General features: G+C 49.5%; 1 protein-coding gene across 1 annotated transcript in view; it reads left to right on the top strand.

Moving 5' to 3' along the window:
- BCO1 (beta-carotene oxygenase 1) overlaps window positions 1–19,456 on the top strand; it is a 40,071-nt gene that overhangs the window by 15,695 nt on the left and 4,920 nt on the right. The window contains exons 5-11 of the mRNA XM_027119174.1: window positions 1,078–1,207; window positions 2,786–2,933; window positions 4,489–4,636; window positions 6,449–6,455; window positions 6,919–7,135; window positions 9,681–9,938; window positions 16,749–16,854. Coding sequence (XP_026974975.1) covers window positions 1,078–1,207; window positions 2,786–2,933; window positions 4,489–4,636; window positions 6,449–6,455; window positions 6,919–7,135; window positions 9,681–9,938; window positions 16,749–16,854 — 1,014 coding nt within the window. The remainder of the gene's footprint in view (window positions 1–1,077; window positions 1,208–2,785; window positions 2,934–4,488; window positions 4,637–6,448; window positions 6,456–6,918; window positions 7,136–9,680; window positions 9,939–16,748; window positions 16,855–19,456) is intronic.

Here is a 19,456-nt window from a genome sequence, read left to right as displayed (position 1 = left end):
TCTCCCCTCTCTCCCCTTCCCTCCCCCTTCTCTCCCCAGGAGGAACCTTTGAATATATTATGTGCTATTCTACATGGTAAAAGGGTCTTGCAGATGTGATTAAGTTAAGGACCTTGAGATGGGGAGATTTCCTGGATTATCAGGGTGGGCTCGGTGTAGTCATAAAGGAAAGAGGAAGGCAGGAGGGTCAGAGTCAGAAAAGATGTGACAGCGAATCAGAGCTCAGAGTGATGCAGCCACAAGCCAAGGAATAAAGGCAGCTTCTAGGTTCTCCCCTAGAGCCTCCAGGAGGAACTAGCCTTGCTGACACTTCGATTTTTGCCTTGTAAAACCCATTTCAGACGATGTCTTCTAACACAGTAAGATAACAAATTTGTGTTGTTTTAAGCCACTGCATTTATTATCATTTGTAACAGCAGCCATAGGAAATTAATATAGGTCTAGAACCATCTGGTATATTTTCAGGTTGGTCTTGGTGGACTAGTCAAGAGTCCATGCTTTTCTGGAGTGAGTCAGATTCTCTGCAGTGTCATCAACACATGTACTGACCCTCTGTTGTGTGCAGAATTGGGTATAAGGGTGCTCCCTGGTTGCAAAGAGATATGAAATGTTACTCCAGGGGCTAAATGGCCAGTGTAGGGCCCCCAGAACTGAACTGGGCCCTGGAGAAACCTAGCCTAAGTACGGGGCCTTCTGGACTAATCCTCCAAATCTGGACCTTACCTGGAAAGATACAAATATGGTGGAAGGGGTGGTTGATGGCCTGGGTCAGCACCTCTCTGGGTGATGCTGGGCAACGGGATGGAACATTTCTGAGCCTCAGTTCCCTCCTACGAAGATGGGGCTGGGAACAGGAATACTTACCTGGACATATTGCTGGGAGTCTCAACCTTGCTGAAATGTGTGTGAGAGTTCCCTCCAAATGCTTGTTTTATCTAGCACACACATTAAAGGGACCGTCCCAGTGGACTCCCCCCCAACCCCCCCGCTGCCCATCAAATCCCTGCAATGGCTGAAATCAACTTCAAAGCCCTGTAAAGGTGTCAGTCTGGGATGATTCTGCTGCTTCTCTTTCAGGTGAAGTCTATTACAGGAGCAAATACCTGAGAAGTGATACCTACAATGCCAATATTGAAGCGAACAGGATTGTGGTGTCAGAATTTGGAACAATGGCCTATCCGGACCCCTGCAAAAACATATTTTCCAAGTAACTGTCCACTTTGAATCTAGTCCTGCTTTCCAATGTCCTTTGCAGTCAAAACAACCAGCGTTTGCTCTGGATAGCTGTCTGTAGGTTGGGTGGAAAATTTCCCGTGATGGCCTTTGACCACATACGCTACGCAGTTTTTGATCACTGACAGCAGGAGAGGCAAAGAGCATCTGACAGATTTGTCAGGTGTTCTCCCACATAGCTGGTGGGAGAGCACTTTGGAATTATCTACCAAAATTACAAATGCACATTCCCTTCAGTCCAGAGGGGTACTTGCTTGTGTCTGAAATGGCAAATGTACAAGGTTATTCATGGCTGAATTATTTGTTATGAGGAGGAACTGAAAATAACTCAAATGATCATCAACAGAGGAGTGGTTAAATAAATCACAGTAACACTACAGGAAAATGCCAGGCAGGTATAAATAAAGGAATGAGGTTGCTCTCTATGTTCCAAATGAAAGATTTCCAAGATATACTGTTAAGTGGAAAAAAAAAAAAGCAAAGTGTAGAAAGAGCATATAGTATGCTATAATTTGTGTAAGAAGGCACGGGGAAATCTAGATTTATTTTCGTATGTGCAGAAACTCTGGAAGGATGCATGAGGGAAGTGGGGAACTGATGAGAGGAAGGATGGGGGAAATTTTCAGTTGTATACAGTTAAAATCATCTGGGTTGTGATGTATATGAATGTATTACATACATGTTCAACACTTAAATTGTTGGCCAGGGAATCAGGCCAGCCATCAGTACCTCCTTTCTGATACTCTTTAGACATAGAAGGATTGTGAAATGTCTTAGGGGTAGACTGGCCCAGAGAGGGAGGCTGGCTTCTACTTTTCCAGAACTGACATCATCTCTCCAGTCTTAGCGTCCAGTGCTGAGTCCGGCACACAGCAAGCGGGGAACTCCCATTCCCTGCTGGGGGAGGAGCCTGGGGGAGGAGCCTGGGGGAGGGGGAGGGAATGAATTTAAAACTGCAGCCTGTGGGGCCTCCTTGCTGTTACACTGTTTGCCAGTAGGGGGAGCACTAACCAGTACACGGGGTCAGGACTTCCTGCTTTGAGTTTGCCTTCTAATCAAGTGATCAGTTCTTAACTCATAATTAGTTTACTCTTCTTTTTCAAAAATCTAATATCCTGGACAAAGTTGGGTAACCAGGGTGGGCTCACATTCCTGCGCAAAGCAGCTTAGCTGGTTTGCTAGTCTTTGGGGGGCTGTTATGGGTATGAATATGATTTCTGTAGAGCTTCTTAAAATACTTCAGAACAATCCACCAGGTCTTGATGGCTCTGGTGCAGGAGACTTTTGGATTTGGGGAGCCCAGGAGGGCTCAGTGGGCAGCCTTGTTGTCTCAGCTGACTCCCTCCTTAGCTGATTGAATGTGGTGGTATTTTTGGGTAACTTGATCTCTGAGTCCTCAGGATTCCTCAAGGAACCCATTAGGACCCAGTACTTTTTCTCCCTTAGTTGAAGTAGAGTGTTTTAAGTGGTGGGAAAATTAAAACCATCTCGAGTAGAACTTTCCAGCTGGGTGGACACAGCCATTGACCCCGTTGACTTGCTTCCTCCCCAGAGCTTTCTCCTACCTGTCCCACACCATCCCTGATTTCACAGACAACTGTCTGATCAACATCATGAAGTGTGGAGAAGACTTTTATGCAACCACAGAGACCAATTACATCAGGAAAATCAATCCCCAGACCCTGGAAACCCTGGAGAAGGTATCAGTAAATCTACAGCCAGCCTCAGTTCTTGACTCAAGAAAGGGACCCCCTGCAGGAGGCCAGGAGCCTGCAGGAACTCACAGAGGAGCCCTCCTCTGATGCCCTTGGGTCTTGGGCTCTCCCAGCTCAGCACTTAGCACTAGATTCTAAGCTTCCTTACAGCAGGACTGTGTCCTGTCATCTTTGTGTCTGTATTCATTCCTAGGACTCCCATAACAAAGGAATACAACAGAAATGTATCTTAGGTGGCTTAAGACAACAGAAATGTATCCTATCACAGTTCTGGAGGCTGGAAGTCTGAAATCAAGGTATCGGCAGAGCCATTCTCTCTCTGAAGTTTCTAGGGGAGGATCCTTCTCTGCCTCTTCCAGCTTCTGGTGGTTGTTCCTTGGTTTATAGGAACAACGAATAATTGTTGTAATCCAATCTCTTGCAAAGCTACAAATTATTGTGTGAAGGCCCACCCTAATCCAGAATGACCTCTTTTTAACTTGATTACATCTACAAAGACCCTATTTCCAAATTTAGGCACCAGTGGTTAGGACTTCAACATATCTTTTTGGAAGATACAATTCAACCCCTAACAGCGTCCATACTCCTTGACACTGAGTGGCACCTCAATGGAAATTTGAATGAATGACTATACTGGGCCACCCAGGACTCCCAGCAGCCCTGCCTTGTATTGACCTGAAGAGGGAGGCATTAGGCACAGAGCAAGGGTGCAAAAATCAGTGCCCAAGCAGATACCTTTCCTGGGTAGAATCAAGTCTACATTTTCGTGAAGATCAATAGACCCACTTTCAGTTTTCTCCAGCTGGCAGTTCAAAGCCTGGATGTCTTTGCAATACAATTTAACGATCCCTTGGAAGGAGTGCTTTCCTTAGCTGTGAAATTACGTCCAGCTCCTTTTAGGCTAGGCGGCGTAGGTCCAACTGATGTACGCTTTCCACAGAGCTGCAGAGAGGAATTACTAGGAGAGAACGAGGTATCGCCTGACTTTTGGCTGGAGGAGGTTGTGCTATTCTGGGGGAAGAAGGGCAGGCAGTTGGCTCCCGGGCCACCCCATTGCTGTATGGTTGTGGCCTGTTAGGAGTCGGGATCATTATTGAGCTCCTTAGTCTCTTTTCCCTTTTACCAAATGTTTTTGTAACCTTTCTGTTCCCAGAATAACCCTATGAGAGAGGCCTGGAGATTTATGCCTCTGTGGGATGCAAAAGGGGAGAATTTAAATAGCTTCACCAAAGAAGTGGCCAAGATTAGCCCTAAGGCTGCCTCTCTGCCGGCAAGGCCAGGTGGCAGGGTAGGAACAGCTGTCAGAGAAAACACATGTAGCTCACCAAGTCCCCTGCAGCCTATTAGCTGTGGGAGGCCCCCTCGAGGTTACATCAGGTTGCAAGAGGAAACATCTCCTTTAAAGGTGATGTCTGCCTTATTTTCAGATCAGGAGATGTGCAAAAATAACCATCATCTCTCTGAACCTGGAGTCAGTCAGCTTTTCATAGGATTTCACCCTTTCCCCTTTCAAAAACCAGGTGGCGGTCATGTTTTGCAGGTTGACTATCGTAAACATGTGGCTGTAAATCTGGCAACATCACATCCTCATTATGATGACGCTGGAAATGTTCTCAACATTGGTACGTCCATCGTGGACAAGGGGAAGACAAAATATGTGATCTTTAAGATCCCTGCCACAGTATCAGGTGGGTCATTCTGAGGCTGTAATGGAGTACAGACACCAAGGGTGGCTCTTTCGGAAGAGTTCTGATTTTGGTTGGTAACACAGCACTCAATCTGACACTGACCCGCACAGATGATTCAGAGGACCGTGAACTCACTTTTCTCCTTTAGGAGAAAAGAAATGATGCTAGGCTTCCTTTTGGAAGAAGTGAATCCCTTTGCTATTCCAACCTCCTTTTCTTTAGGTTCCTGTTCATTAATTCATTAATTTATCCATTATTCATTAATCATCTACCTATCAATCCATCCATTAATCTATTCATCATCCAGCCATCATGCAGCCATCCAGCCATCCTTCCTTTCTTTCATTCATTTTTTTTAGTTTCCTGACAAACCTCTGTATGTCAGGGCTGTGCTGTCCTCTTTCATCCCAGCGCCTGAAGCCAGGCTCCCAGGGTTGTTCAGGGAGCTCAGCCCTGCTGGCACTCACTCCAGATCCCCACCCTGTTCTGCTGGCCTCCTGGACCTTCTCCATTTAGGGGCGGGAACCCAGCGTGGAGCCCAGACCGATTATGTTCCTGAGGGGGAGGAGGGCGGGGCTCCTAGCCCTTATTTGTCCAGGACTCTCTTGGGAGCCACACCCAGGAGACCAGGCCTCCAAGAGTGGCTGCGTAGGCTCAGGAGACAGAACTATGAGGGTGCTTGGCTAGACCTTCTGGTTTAGGAAGGCTGGTTTCCATCTGTGATCCCTGCTGGCTCCCCTCCCTCACAGTCCCGTAGAGCCCCCCCCGCCCCCCCCCCCCAGCAGATTCCAGGCTCTGCTGGCAGATGGGAGCCCCGGAGGTCAGAAGGTACAATGCTCTTGTTAAATGGAACTGCCATTAATTAAGCCAATAAAGGGATATAGGGTCTGGCTTGGGATCCTAGAATGCAGACCTGGGGGTGGTCTAGCCATTTGAGTTTGCCACCTCATATTACAGAGCACTGCGAGTCCCAGGGGCATCAGGTGACATGCGCACGGCTCACAGGAGGTACCCTCTGCACACCTGGTCCAGGCTGGCAGCTTTGCTGGGATTCACACCTGTGTCCTGCCTCCCAGGCCCGGGTGCCTTTCCTTTCAGTTTGCTTTGTGTTCCATTGGTTTGGTGAAGAAAAGAACTGCCCCACAACCCAGAGCATCCCTCCCACCAGCCAGCTGTTTACAGTGTGCACAGGTGGCCACAAGAAAGGTGGCGACGCTTGCATGTAACTCATTATAACCCAGCCCCAGGCCTGGGTTGGGAGGCCTTTTGGCCATCGGGTGACTCATCCTTGCAGAGGAAAAAGAAAACAGAATAGTTCTGAGCACCTTCGTGGTGGATGCTGAGCAAGGTACTTGGACTCCTGCAGGATTTCCCTTGGTCTCTCCCTTCCCTCTAATAACAGAGTAGGCAGCCAGGCTAAGGAGCCTGTGTCTTTCCGGCTTAACCCTGTGCCTCTGGCTGTAATGATGGAGCGTCCCACCAAGCCCTAGTTTCCCACCTGTAAAATGGGAATCGTACAGCCTACCTTGACTGTCACAATCTGTCACATTACCATAGACACTTAGTCTCATTCCCAGGTGTTTCAGAACGGGCAATGCCAAAAGAAATTCATAGAAACCCCGTGAAGTACACGTCAAATGATGGTTCTCAGTAACATATCAAAGCCTAACCTTGGGAAGCTAGCCCACTGCCTGGGAGCTTGACGGAAATGCAGGGCCTCGGACCCCACCCCACAGGCTGAGTCACACTCCACATTTTGTCATGACGCCCAGATGATCCGCGTGCACGTGAAAGTGAGGAACATTGCTCCAGAGCAGGGGTTGGCAAATGTTTTCCGTAAACGTCCACAAAATAAGTATTTGAGGCTTTGCTGCCTGTATGGTCTCCGTTGCGTGTGCTCAACTCTGAATCTCGAAAGCAAAGCAGCCGTGGACCCTGCAGGGGCCACGGTCCAGATAAACCTCTACGTAGAAAACAGGTGGAGGCTGGGTTAGCCCTGTGTTGGAGTTGCACACGCCTGGCCCAGAGGCCCCGCGGTCCAGAGGCCCAGAGCCTGGGGATGCAGTGGTTTTGGATGCCAGACCAGATCTCACGGGGGAAGGGCTCTGTCCCTACATCAGCCAGGCAGCAGCCCCTTCACCCCGTTTGCTGTCGGCTCTCATTCAAAGGTTCTTCTCAGTGGCCGGGTGGGTTTGAGAGGCCGCGCTGCAGGAGACGGTGGCCCCGTCGGGGGCCGCCAGGCCCTGTGCTGCCCCTGAGGCTGGCTTCTCTCTAGGGGGCAGGAAGAAGGGGCTGAGCCCCCTGAAACACATGGAGGTGTTCTGCTCCATCGCCTCGCTCTCGCTCCTCTCCCCGAGCTATTACCACAGCTTCGGAGTCACCGAGAGCTACATCGTTTTCCTCGAGCAGCCTTTCAAGATGGATATCCTCAAGATGGCAACTGCCTACCTCCGGGGCGCGAGCTGGGCTTCCTGCCTGGCTTTCCACAGGGAGGACAAGGTAAGGCAGGGCCGGCGACCCCGCAGCACGAGGATGGCGAGAGCAAGATGGAGGTCAGCAGGCAGCGGTGGCTTCAGGAGGGAGGCCCTCAGCTGCCACGCAGTCTCCCCAGAGGCATGAGCCGACCTTCCAGCGAGTTCTGCAGCTGGGATGGTCCTTCACAGTGGTCCCCAGTTAGGGCAAGGGGCTGGGCCTTTATGCCCCGACGTCCATAAGTCAGTAGAGCAGACCATCCGCAGAAGAGCGTGGGACCTTGGGCGAGGCAGCCTCAGCATCCAAGGCAGCCCCTACTCGCCCAGCAGCAAAGGGACTGCTCGTCAGCCCTGAGCGGCGCCTGGCCTCCTCCAGCCTCCGCCACCCATTGACAAGGCCCTTTCAGCATCCCTGCTGGGGGGCGGGGAGGGGATGTCACAGATTATTTAGACATCATGATGATAGGGCGTCCCACCGGATGGTGTAACAGAAACGTCTTCAGTTTAGGTACACCTGAGTGGAGTGCTCAGAATATCTGTGTGCCTGTCATGTACGTGTCCTGTATATGTGATGTCTGCATGTGTGTATACATGTGGGTATGAATACATTATTCGTGTATAGGTGTATGTAAGTATTTATTTGCTCTTGTTACTTGTGAAAAATAATCAAGTAATTCTCCGTGTCATCTATTCAAATAGCACGCAAGCGTAGAAAGCAACAGATCAAGTCCCCTTCCTCCCACCTCCCCGTCCAGCCCCCTCCAGAGGGAGTCACCACCATCCATCCGACACCCTTCTACTCCTCTTTCTGTGCAGCACGTGCATCTTCATGTTCCCATGCAAATATGTGTCCCGTGTGTGACTGCCGCCTCTATGATGCCTGTATTCTCAAGGAGGAGAGTGAGGTCCTCGAGGGAACAAAGGGGTTAGGCGAGATCCCTCCTCTGCTCAGAACCTTCTGGTGATTTCCCGTCTTCCTCAGAATAGGATCCAAAGGCTTCACTCACCAGCCCATAAAGGCCCACATGCCCTCATCCCAACCGCTGGCTTCCTGCTCACGTGGTCGCCTCCTACACCTCAAAACTGCCAAACACGTTCCTGCCTCAGGGCCTTTGATTTTGTGTCCCCTCCACCTGGAATGGTTTTCCCCAGATGGCTTCCTCCCTTGATCAATCCCGGTCTCGCTCTACGCTCCCCCGTCCCTGAGGTCCGCCTGTCTATCACAGAACCCCCAGCCCCCGACAGGCTTTCTCCATCCCCCACTCCATTTTCTCAGTCGTGCTCATCCGTCATCCTTGACGTGTTGTATATATTGATCACTGACCTTGGCCTCACCCCCACTGAATTATACGCTCCACGAAGGTGGGCGGGTGGTTTTATTTTATCTCTCCAGTTCCCCCGAAAGTGTCTGATGTGTCTTCGGCCCTCATATGAATGTTTGTGGACTGAATGAGCTGGGTAAGGGGGCCAGCAGGGAGCCTGCGGAAGTGGGTTTGCTCCGCAGGACCACGAGCGTCCCGCCAGCAGGAGTGTCGGGGCCCCCTAGGCCTCCAGTCTGCAGCCCCTGGGGACCTCTGGCCCTGGGGAGTCCCACAGTGAGAAGACAGAGCCCCCGAGGACGGGGCACAGAGCCCTGGGAAGGGCTTTGGAATGCATTTGGAGAACTTTCCAAGAAGTCCCTGCGGCTGGCCCTGGGATTGGGTTTATGGGGAAGAAAGCCTACAATAACCACGCCTGTGTTCACCTCCCCAAACCCACCCTCCCTCCCAATGCCCTCCTCCTCTGTACACTACTCCTCGCCCCTCCCCCACTTAACTTCAAAGCCTGATTCTGGGAAAGGAGAGAAAGAAGCAATGAGCCAGAGGAGGTGGGGAAATGGCAGCCTGGAGCAGCCCCTCCCTCCTTTCAGAAGGAGGATGGTTAGGCCAGAGCTGCCAAACGAAAGAAAATACCCCTTCTTCCTTGGATTAGGCAACTGGGGCTGCAGATATGGCTACTTGACACCCAGAGTGATACTGCCTGTGACACCCAGAGGTGCCTGAGGATGCCTAATGAGCCGATACTCACGTGGGCTCCCTGACTAGACCAGTCACTCAGCACCGCAGCCCTCCAGGGCTGCCGGGTTACTGGGAAAACCACACCTGCAGCGGGCAAAGGTCAGGAGAGGGGACCCAGGAGGGGCTTTAGGGGCGCTGGCCACCAATGGGGCCTGAGGAGCCCTAGAGGGCTGGACCTGACTGTTTCTCCCCAACCTGGCCTGGCCTGGGAGCTGGCCTGTCGCTGCCCACCTGGATCACAGTCAAGTGAAGGCTGGGGAGACGGTACACTCTCAGATCCTGTATCTCCCTGGGTACTGTCCTCCTGGTGAGGAAGGGGCCCTGGCAGCAAAGCTTCCCTCCTCCCTCAGCACTTCTGCGTGTGTCTGGAGGTGGTACAGAGAGGCTCATAAAGGGGAGGGAATGCTTCAGGGTCACAAGCAAGTGGATGGCAGGGCTGGGTCTTGTCCCCTGCCTGATGCCGCTGTGTTGGGCCTGCAGAGGAAGAGCTGACCACTGATGTGCATCTCCTTTCAGACTTACATTCACACCATTGACCAAAGGACGAGGAAGCCCGTGCTGACCAAATTTTACACGGACCCCATGGTGGTGTTTCATCACGTCAATGCCTACGAAGAGGACGGTTGCCTTCTGTTCGACGTCATTGCCTACGAGGACAGCAGCCTTTACCAGCTCTTCTACTTGGCCAACCTGAACAAGAACTTCGAGGAGAACTCCAGGCTCACCTCCGTCCCAGCCCTCAAGAGGTTTGCAGTGCCCCTCCACATGGACAAGGTAATGGCTTGAGTCCTGGGAGATGTGAGCCCACTCAGGAAGTGACTTTGGCTCTAATTTCGTTAATATTGAAATTCAAAATGAGCTGTTCTTTTCTTTTTTTTTTTTTGGCTATGTTGGGTCTTCGTTGCTGCGCGCGGGCTTTCTCTAGTTGCGGCGAGCGGGGCTACTCTTCATTGCGGTGCGCAGGCTTCTCGTTTCGGTGGCTTCTCTTGTTGCAGAGCATGGGCTCTGGGCGAGCGGGCTTCAGTTAGTTGTGGCCGTCCAGTGGTTAAGACTTCGCCTTCCAATGCAGGGGGTGAGAGTTCAATCCCTGGTCAGGGAGCTAAGGTCCCACATGCCCTGCCGGCCAAAAAACCAAAACATAAAACAGAAGCAACATTGTAACAAGCTAAATAAAGACTTTAAAAATGGTCAACATTAAAAAAAAATCTTAAAAAAAACAAAACAAAGTGTTCAATTCAATGGTTTTTAGCATATTCACAGAGTTGAATGTACAACCATCAGCACAAGCAATTTTAAAACATTTTCATTTCCCCAAAAGACACCTTGTACCCTTTAACCATCAGCTCCCCACCCCCCAACCCCTCCACCTCCCCCCAGCCCCAGGTAACCACTAATCTACTTTCTATCTCTGTGTATTTGCCTATTCTAGATATCTCATATAAATGAAATCATACAATATGTAGTCTTTCGTGGCTGGCCTCTTTCACGAAGCATGTTTTCACAGTTCATCAGTGTTGTAGCACGTATCAGGGCCTCATTTTTTTTCATGGCTGAATATGTACCTACTATTTAGTCTACTGCTATACATACTATTTCCACCTACTTGTGTATGTAGACATCTCTCCATGACGTTAAATATTCTTCTATGACATCATTTTAAATATTGGCCTGACAGTCCGTGGTGGGGATTCATCACCAGTTGCTTACCCGTCTCCCTGATGTTGAACAGTCCTGTTCTTACATTAAAAATGACCCCTGGGCCAGACGCTATCCTTAATTAGGCTGATGCTGCCAGGGCTCTGGGTTTGGTTTTAAAGGCTCCAGAGGCTTCTGGCTCCAGAACTTCCTGACTTCATGACTTAATTAATTTAAATGAATTCAAATTCAATTCAATTCAGTTTTGATGGCTCATCCTTACTCAATGCACTCTATGTGCCAGGTACTTTGCTAAGCATTGTATTTTCCTTACCTAACTTAATGATCAAAACAATCTATGGGAGAGATCCTCAGGTTAGCCTCATTTTACGGAGAGGTTAAGGAATGTGCCCAAGGTCACACAGCCCGGTGGCAGAGCCAAGGTTGGCTCTAAACCCTTCCTTGCAGCTGGTAAGGGGTATAACTCTGCGGATCTCCCGAGCAGGCCTAACTCCTGGAAAGAGTCCCAGAGGGTCACCTGACCTCTCTCAGGGCCCTGCAGGCCTAGGGAACAGAAGACACTCCTCCATGCCCAGGGAGGCTTCTCTCACTCTCCAGGCTCCTCCATGCAGGAGTTCAGGCACCTCCCAACCAGTGGGCGGAAGACCCGCATCTGAACCCAGCTTTGTCCAACTCCAGAGTTGGGTCCTTTCTCCTCTCTCCAGCATTTCCCCAGCTGCAGTCATTTGTGTATCTCTGTCATGATTTTCACTGTATTTCCTATCACCTCTATTAACATTTACAAAATCATGTTTTCATTTAAATCAACTCACTCTTCCCTTAACTCATTTGGAAGGAAACCCATGACGACCCAGTGGAAAGGCAGCATTGCGCGCTGCCATTGCGCGCTGCAGATGGAAGAGCAGATGAGCGTGAAGGGCTGGTAATAAAGCAGAGGTCCTGAGCTCTAGCCTGATGCTGATGCTCTTGCCAAGACCTGATCTCTTCCTTAAAGAGAACGTTGGAAAAGTATTAGGTGTCAAAGACATAGTGGCACTTAACTGAGACTCTCGCCTTGACCCAACGGAAAGATTGGAAGAGAAAAAGGGATTAACTTTCTCCCCATGTGATTCAGGGCTATTGAATGAACGGCCGTGTCCCACAAAATCATCATCTGAGCCGCTGGCCTCTGTGCCCGTCACTCTGGGAAGTTCCATAGTGCAGCGCTTGGGGTGTCTCCTGGCTCCAGGATGCAATGGGGGTGTCACAAAGCACACAGGTGGCAAATCCTGAGGCCTGCGCACCTCCACCACACCTCCCACCCCACCCCCACCTTGTGGAGGCCTCAGCCTGCGGCTGATACACAGAGAGGAAACACTCCCTTCCGCTGCCCACACACTGCAGGATTTTATAACCTTTTATCAAGCTCTAGAAATGATTTGCTTCCTTGGAACCAAGCTAAGAAGTTTAGCACGTGTATTTTAAAAAGGCACTGCGTGAGCCGTCTGCAAAGAAGAGCGAGTGCTGGGAAGGGTAGCTCCGGCCACGCTTTTTAATTTGCTGTTTATTGTCCCTTAAAAATGTCTCCTTGCTTCACTTTCAAGTCACCCCACCTGCGTGTTGAAAGGGGAAATTTGAGCTACAGACATGGCCTATGTGTCCAGATCCGGCGGCTCTGATTCCATCCCGTCCAAAAGCATATTAGGGAAGGGCCTTAGGGGATGCTGTCCTTTCTCAAATGCCCTTCAGTCTGGGGCCTTTGCACGTCGCTGTCCCTCTGCCTGCAACCCTGTCCTCTTCCCGTGAGACCTCTGCTCCTGTCCCGGCTGCAGGTTGAACTTACCTGGGGGTTCTGAGACCAGCCCAGTGAAGGCACAACCTCCAGGGGATTCTACTCCCTTCTCATCCTTCAGGTCTGGCATCCTGACTCCCTCAGTGGGTTTGTATATTCTAATGGCACCTGCAGCTCTTCGCTCACATTGATGGCAGGTATAATGAGCTTCCTGTTAAAGCTCCCAGAGGGCTGGGACTCTTGGTCTTGTCAGCAGTTTATCCTCTGAGCCCATCACAGGGTCTGGTACTCAGAGGGTTCTCATTAAGCCCTTAGATATTTTAAATAAATGAATGAACGATGAATGAATGAAAAAGGTGAAGCAAGGTCTCTAAAAGGGCACAAGGTCTTCCTTTAGCGCTTGGAACATTTCCCAAGTGGAAAGTACCTTCCACATAGAATGGGCTATACTGAAGTGTGTTCAAAAGTCTGGGGCCTCCCAGCTGCCCCACCTTCTCCAGCGTTTGGGCCAGCTGGGGTCAAAGGAAGGAGGGGCCCACTGACACCCTCTGCCTGTTTGTGTAGGGGTTGTGCGGGGGTTGTTTAAGGCGGGGCTGGACCCCAAGGGGCATGGGCGGTGCCAACAGTCCCTGCCAGCCACCCTGCCCTCATCCTGCAGGGCTCCAGGGAGGGGCGGGGCTGGCATCTTGGAGCTAGAAGGGATGGTTCCAACTCCTGGCTCAGTAGATTCGGTTTTTGTCTTGTTTTCAAATGCAAAAATGAAGACCCAATAATAAGAGAAGGCACCATTTCTCAAGAGCTCACTCTGTGCGTGGCCCTGTGTCAGATGCCTTTTCTGCTCTTAGACCCAGGCCAGAGGGGCCCCCTGCTCTGGCCTTTCTCCATCAGTGTCCCTTCTTCACTGGGTGAGGAATTCACAGGGCCACAGGGTGCCCACCCAGAGGGGCACCCTTCCGACGCCAACTGTGGCCTGGGATCCCTGAATTCCCTGCACAAATGACCCAAGCCAGCCTGCAGCAGCTGCCTCTGTCCTCCTAACGGCAGGCTGTGCTGCTGGATGCAGCCCTCAGACCCACCAGGGAGGCCAGGGCTGGCTGGGGCTTCCACGCAGTGGCAAGAAAAGGAGGCGGGAAGCCTGGGCCCAGAGGCCAGCCTTCACTCTGCCACCTGCTTCTAGCTCAGAATGCCAAGGAGTCCTGGGAATCTGAATTCACATGCATCCTTCCAGACCAGCACTGGGCACTAGAACCTGCTGCAATGAAGGAATATTCTCTGTCCAAGCAGTAGCAGCCAGATATCTAGGCTACTGAAATGTGGCCAGTGCAGCCGAGAAAGGGAATTTTAAATTTCATTAAATTTAAATTTAAATAGCTACGCATGGCTGGTGGTGGTTGCCGTATCAGACAGCACAGTTCCACAACATTCTGAAGCTCTGTGCATAAAGGAAGGCGGGAGAGAACGGTATTTTACTTAACAATTTGCTATATGTGGACATAGGTTTGGTGGGCCTCTGCTCTCATCCTGGGTCCTGAACGTTTTTGGCCCTGTGAAATGCTCCACATGCTTCTCACCGAATCTGTATGACAGTCCTTGGGGTTATTTATCATCCCCATGACTGTAGGTGAGAGAGACAGTAACTTGCCCAACATGGCAGAATCATCCAGAGGGTCTGAGTTGGGATTGGAATGCATGTCTGTCTGGCTCCAAATCACTGACTACGATGGTCTGGCCCTGGATCAGGTGCTTTCATAACCATTATTTAATTTAATCCTAACCACAATCCCCAGACGCAGGTCAAAGGGACCTTCGCTTGTACTCACCACCCGTCCAAAAGTTACGGATTGCCCCCCTTTATACAAACGAGGAAGCAGGCTCAAGTTCACGTAGAAAGCTCTACAGTCATACTGCACACCCAAGGCTGCCAAACTCCAAAGCCAGTGCTTTGCGGGATTATTGAGATTACTGCTTCTCACGGGAGTTCCCTCGAGTTGAGGAATTTCAAAGCCAGACTGCAGGATTTCGTTGAATTCTGGCTGGAAAGTGATTTTTTCCCAAAGTTGAGCACATTGGCCATAGAAGGCTGCCAAGTCATGTTCGTTACTGCTGTGTGTGGAAAAATTCACAGTTTATGCCTCAACCAGTCTGACCAGTTTCATGCTGCAGCTAGAAAATATCTCTGCAGACTGACTCCCTGAGAATCAAGCCCGGGACATGCACAAGAGGCCTGTGGCTGCCTCTTGACTAGCAAGGCACAGGGCAGGGCCTCTCACATGTGGGGCTGCACATACAGATGAAGGCAAACAGAGCCTCTGCTTCCAAGTCACCCGATGTGCTAGGCGCTAGACGACCTTTTCACGCCCTTCGTTTGATTTTTACAACCACCTGCAAAGCACATGTTCTGCCCCTTAAGAGTTGAAGGAAAAGCTCATTGAGTCATGCATTTGCTCATTCCTTCAGCAGTTACTTCCTGTGAGCTGACTATGTGCCATGCACTGAATAAAATCTGATCACTGTCTGCACAGGGAAGACAGCATGAAAGAAGGAAGCAGGTCCATAAAGGAGATATTTACAGCTTGGGACACATGCCTTGGAGACACTGCAGACTAACTTGTCAGGGAAAGGGATGTTTGAGCCGAGAACTATGGGATGGGAACAGGCCAGCCTCAGGGGCTTTGCTTTGCCTGCTGCCTGTAGTGCTTTGGCTTCTGAGCAGAAGAATCTCAGTGCGAAGCTCTGGGCCCAGCCTCTGCTCCCCTCTGTGTGACCTTGGGCAAGTCACTTTCCTTCCCTGGGCCTCAGTTTCCTCTTCTGTTAATTGGGATCGCCCTGAACAAATCTCAGAGGGGCCCTACAGTTCAGCTTCTAGGATGCAGTAAATTTCCCACCTTCTCAGCAAAAAGCTGCTGTTGTTCAAATAGGTTTGTTTTCATTATAAAAGCTTATTTTGGAAAGTTTGGAAAGTAGAGAAAAGTTTAAATGAGAAGTCAGACATGACCATACTTCTCCTCCCGTAACTCCATGAATGCAGGGATTTGCAGTCTTGTTACCCCTTCTCCCCCAGCAGCTAACCTGAACCCACCCCCAGGGGTAGTGGCAGTAGTAGTAGTAGTAAAAATAATGCTAACAATAATACAATTATGTTATCAATAGCAGTTAACATTTATCTAGCATTTACCGCTAACCAGGCCCTCTTATGAACCAACTGCATGGATCATTTTATTTAACCTGCATAATAACTCGGAGACGCACATACTATTTATACGACGCTTGTGCTATACCTCGTTATACAGATGGGGAAACTGAACTTCAGAGATACCAAATAAGTTGTTCAAGGTCCCGTAGAGAGTATGTGGGGACACAGGGAGTAGTAGATGCTCAATAGATATTTAATTAATTGTGTTCAGTCTCTCTCCTGGGTTACAACGATGATGGTAAAGTACTGAACAAAGTCTGATCGTCACTTGAGACCAAGAGATGTCCTTGATAGATATTTTTCTCCCAAGTAATTTTTATTGCGTGTTTGTTTTCTTTTCAACAGGGGTACATTTTCATAGGAGAAAATACTGAAAATCTAGAAAAGCCTAGAAAAAGAAATGAAAGTCTCCATAATCCCACCACATGCTGTATTGTTACTATTTGGTATTTCTCCCAGGCTGTTTTCAATGTAATTTCTTTTTCTTTTTCTTTGTTTAACATGGTTGAGCTCAGACTGTGTATGCAGTTTACTCTGCTGCTTTTTTCACTCAGTATTCTATCATGAGCATTTCACACGTTATTATGAACTCTTTATAAACACCTTTTGAATGACTGATGCAGCCTTTTACAGGTGAATCATCCAGTATTTAAAAAGCGAGAACTTATAAGTACATTAATTCACCTGTGAGGGATCAGGCACCCCAGAGTAGAAGAAAAGATCCAGGGTTTTTAGGGACCCCCTTCTACCACCCACCCGCTTTGCCCTCTTTGGGGAGTTACTTCCAGCCCCCAGTTCTCATTTTTAACTGAAAATACCAATCGTATAATAGCTGCTTCCGGTGGTTAATGTGAGGCAGGAACAAGGTGACAGACACTAAAGCATTTTTTAACATGTGCACAGTAAAACAAATATTTGTTCTGGATACGAAGTTTTTATTTTTCTGGAAAACCGATTCTTTCAGAACGCAGAGGCAGGCTCCAATTTAATCAAACTGTCATCTACAACAGCAAGAGCCCTGAAGGAAAAAGAGGACCAAGTCTACTGCCAGCCGGAGTTGCTTTATGAAGGTAAAGTGCATCCTCTCTCCTGTGTTTAGGGAGGGGCTGAATGTCCTCTTTATATGATACCTCTTTCTGATGCAGAGGAGATGTGCGAGGATGAGGGACTGAGAGGAAGGCTGTTGGGATGCCCAGGGGAAGGTATCTGGGGACACTTCTCTTTCATGTATCTTCATACCCCTCCCAGGGAGGTACTCGGGTGGTCGTTGGACCCAGGGACTTTCACGGCTAGCCTTTCAAATTCTTCCGTGGTTTTTTTTTTGCTTTCTTTTTAAAAGTTTATTTTATTTTTTTGAATTTAAAATTTTAATGCAGTTTTTAAAGGTTACTTTCCATTTACAGTTATTACAAAGTATTGGTCGTATTCCCTGTGTTGTACAGTACATCCTTGAGCCTGTCTTACACCCAATAGTTCGTACTTCCCTCTTCCCCACCCCTATATCGCCCCCCTCAACTGGTAGCCACTAGTTTGTTCTCTGTATCAAATGCTGCTGTGTATTGAACGCTGACTTACTGGAAGGCATGGCACGTGCAGATTTCTACCTGTGCACACTCAGAACACCCTGCAGAATCGGTGCTATCAGCCCCATTTGCCAGAGGAGAAAATTGGACCTCTGAGCTACACCCAGAGCATAAACCCCCGCAGAGAGAAGCACCCACCAGAGCAGGGCGTCCCAATGTGGGCACTGCTGACACCGGGGCCGGGTCGTTCTTTGCGGGGAGGGCTGCCCTGGGCATTGGAGGATGTAGATCAGCGTCCCTGGCCTCCAACCTGATTGAGAACCACTGCCCTAGCATAGAAGCCCGTGGGGTGGGGACCGTGTTTGTGTGCTCAGTGCTGTCACCGGCACGTGACAGAAGTCTGGCTTAGAGCAGGATGTGCTCAGTACTGCAGTGTGGAATGAACAGGCCTGCCCAGGACAGGGCTGGGGAGCGGCGGGCGGGGCTCTAGGCTGGGAGCCCGGCTCCCCATGTCGCTGCCCCACGCCAGGGCCAGGCGTCTGGAAGGACAGTCCTGGGGACTCTGCTAGGACGACCTCAGATTTGCCCACTAAGAACCCCGTCTACACATGGCATCCCATGGATCCCATAATGGGTTCTGTGTGGTGCCCCAGCCCCTCAGAGTCTTTGGAAGTGAATATAGACATGTTCGTCCCTATTCTTAAGGCATCAACTTCCATCTCTGCTCACCTGTCACTCACATGGGCAGATGGAGGAGTAAAACACTACGGTCGTTTTATTTCTGGGAAGGGAATTCTTGTTTATCGTAGCAACCTTGGGCAGCGCTGAAAAGCATGACCGTAGACAAATCCTTCATAATCCCTCCACCTGTGGCGGCCGTTTGGAAACATCCACGCAGTCTTTCCATCACGTAGGCGTTGCTTGGCGCATGCCAGGCCCTCTTCTAGGGGCTCCCCAACTTCCCGTCCTTTCCTCCCCAGTCTCATCCTGTTCTTATCACGTTAGGTGAGTCCATGCATGTAAGGGGCTTAGCTGAGGGCCTGGCCCGCAGTGAGGGTCCAGCTAAAAGCAGCCGTGATTAGAACACCTCTAAGAGTCAGGGGCTGCCATGTACTGTTCATGCTTTAGAACCGAGGACAGCAGAGCTGAGAATAATTCGATAACTTGCCTGAAGTTGGGCAGCAGAGCCAGCATCTGAACCCAGGCTTCACTGACTCGAAAAACCCTTAACCTCTGCATTTACGGTTATACAAAATGCATACCATACCATCTAGAATGTTCTGAAATGGCTTCTTCCACTTAATGAACGTAGCCTGGGAATTTCCCCACATCCCCAAGATTCTTCAAGAGCGTGGCTTTAATAGCCGACAGAATTCACAGGCATGAATCACATTTTACTTACCCATGGGCGTATAGCTGGTCATTTACAGAGTGGAGGAAAGGGGCGCTCCAGACCAGGTTCGAGGGACCCAGGAGCATCACAGGGAGTCTCAGACTGACTCTGGGACCGACAGTGGGCATCTTTTTTCTGAGTTGAGTGTGTGGGTGGTCCCTCGTCCTCATGTTCATCTTGACCTTGGGAATTTCGTGATTACCCGACTGTGGGATCGGACATCCTCCCTTCTTACTGCTGCACCCCACTTCCCTCCCCACTGAGCCCGATACCCAGTTAGGCCCTGGGTCCTCTTCAGGAGGCTTTTATGTGGCAGATGTTTCCATCTCTGCTTCTTCTTTTCTTGGACATTGTATTTTCACCAGCAGTTGGCTCCAACTCGCTGCAATATTTCATAAGAGGGACTTTCATTTCAATATTCAGACTTAGAAATTCAATTTGACACAACAAGCATATATAAATATATATGCATGGACATGGACACATTTTTAAGGCTTTGTGGATTACAAAAGTAATAGGTATAATGAAAATTTCACACAATGAGAAACTTAGAATGGACAGTACAAACTATAAACCACCGTGAGGAAGTTATCACCCAGTAATGCTTCCAAACTTTTTCTCTTCATTTATAACACAGTGGAGATAATCCCATAAGCAGCCTTTTACATTTAATCTTATGATGTGGACATTTCCCCATGTTATTAAAATTCTTTGTAAATGTTACTTTTGTATAATGTTATTATATGATTTCACCAG

Source organism: Aethalodelphis obliquidens, unplaced genomic scaffold (assembly GCF_003676395.1).
Source record: "Aethalodelphis obliquidens isolate GAN/ISIS:26980383/991018 unplaced genomic scaffold, ASM367639v1 scaffold20, whole genome shotgun sequence".
In the NCBI taxonomy this organism is placed as follows: Eukaryota; Metazoa; Chordata; class Mammalia; order Artiodactyla; family Delphinidae; genus Aethalodelphis; species Aethalodelphis obliquidens.
The sequence above is the reverse complement of the archived record's forward strand: the minus strand, read 5'-3'. Positions and strand labels throughout refer to the sequence as shown.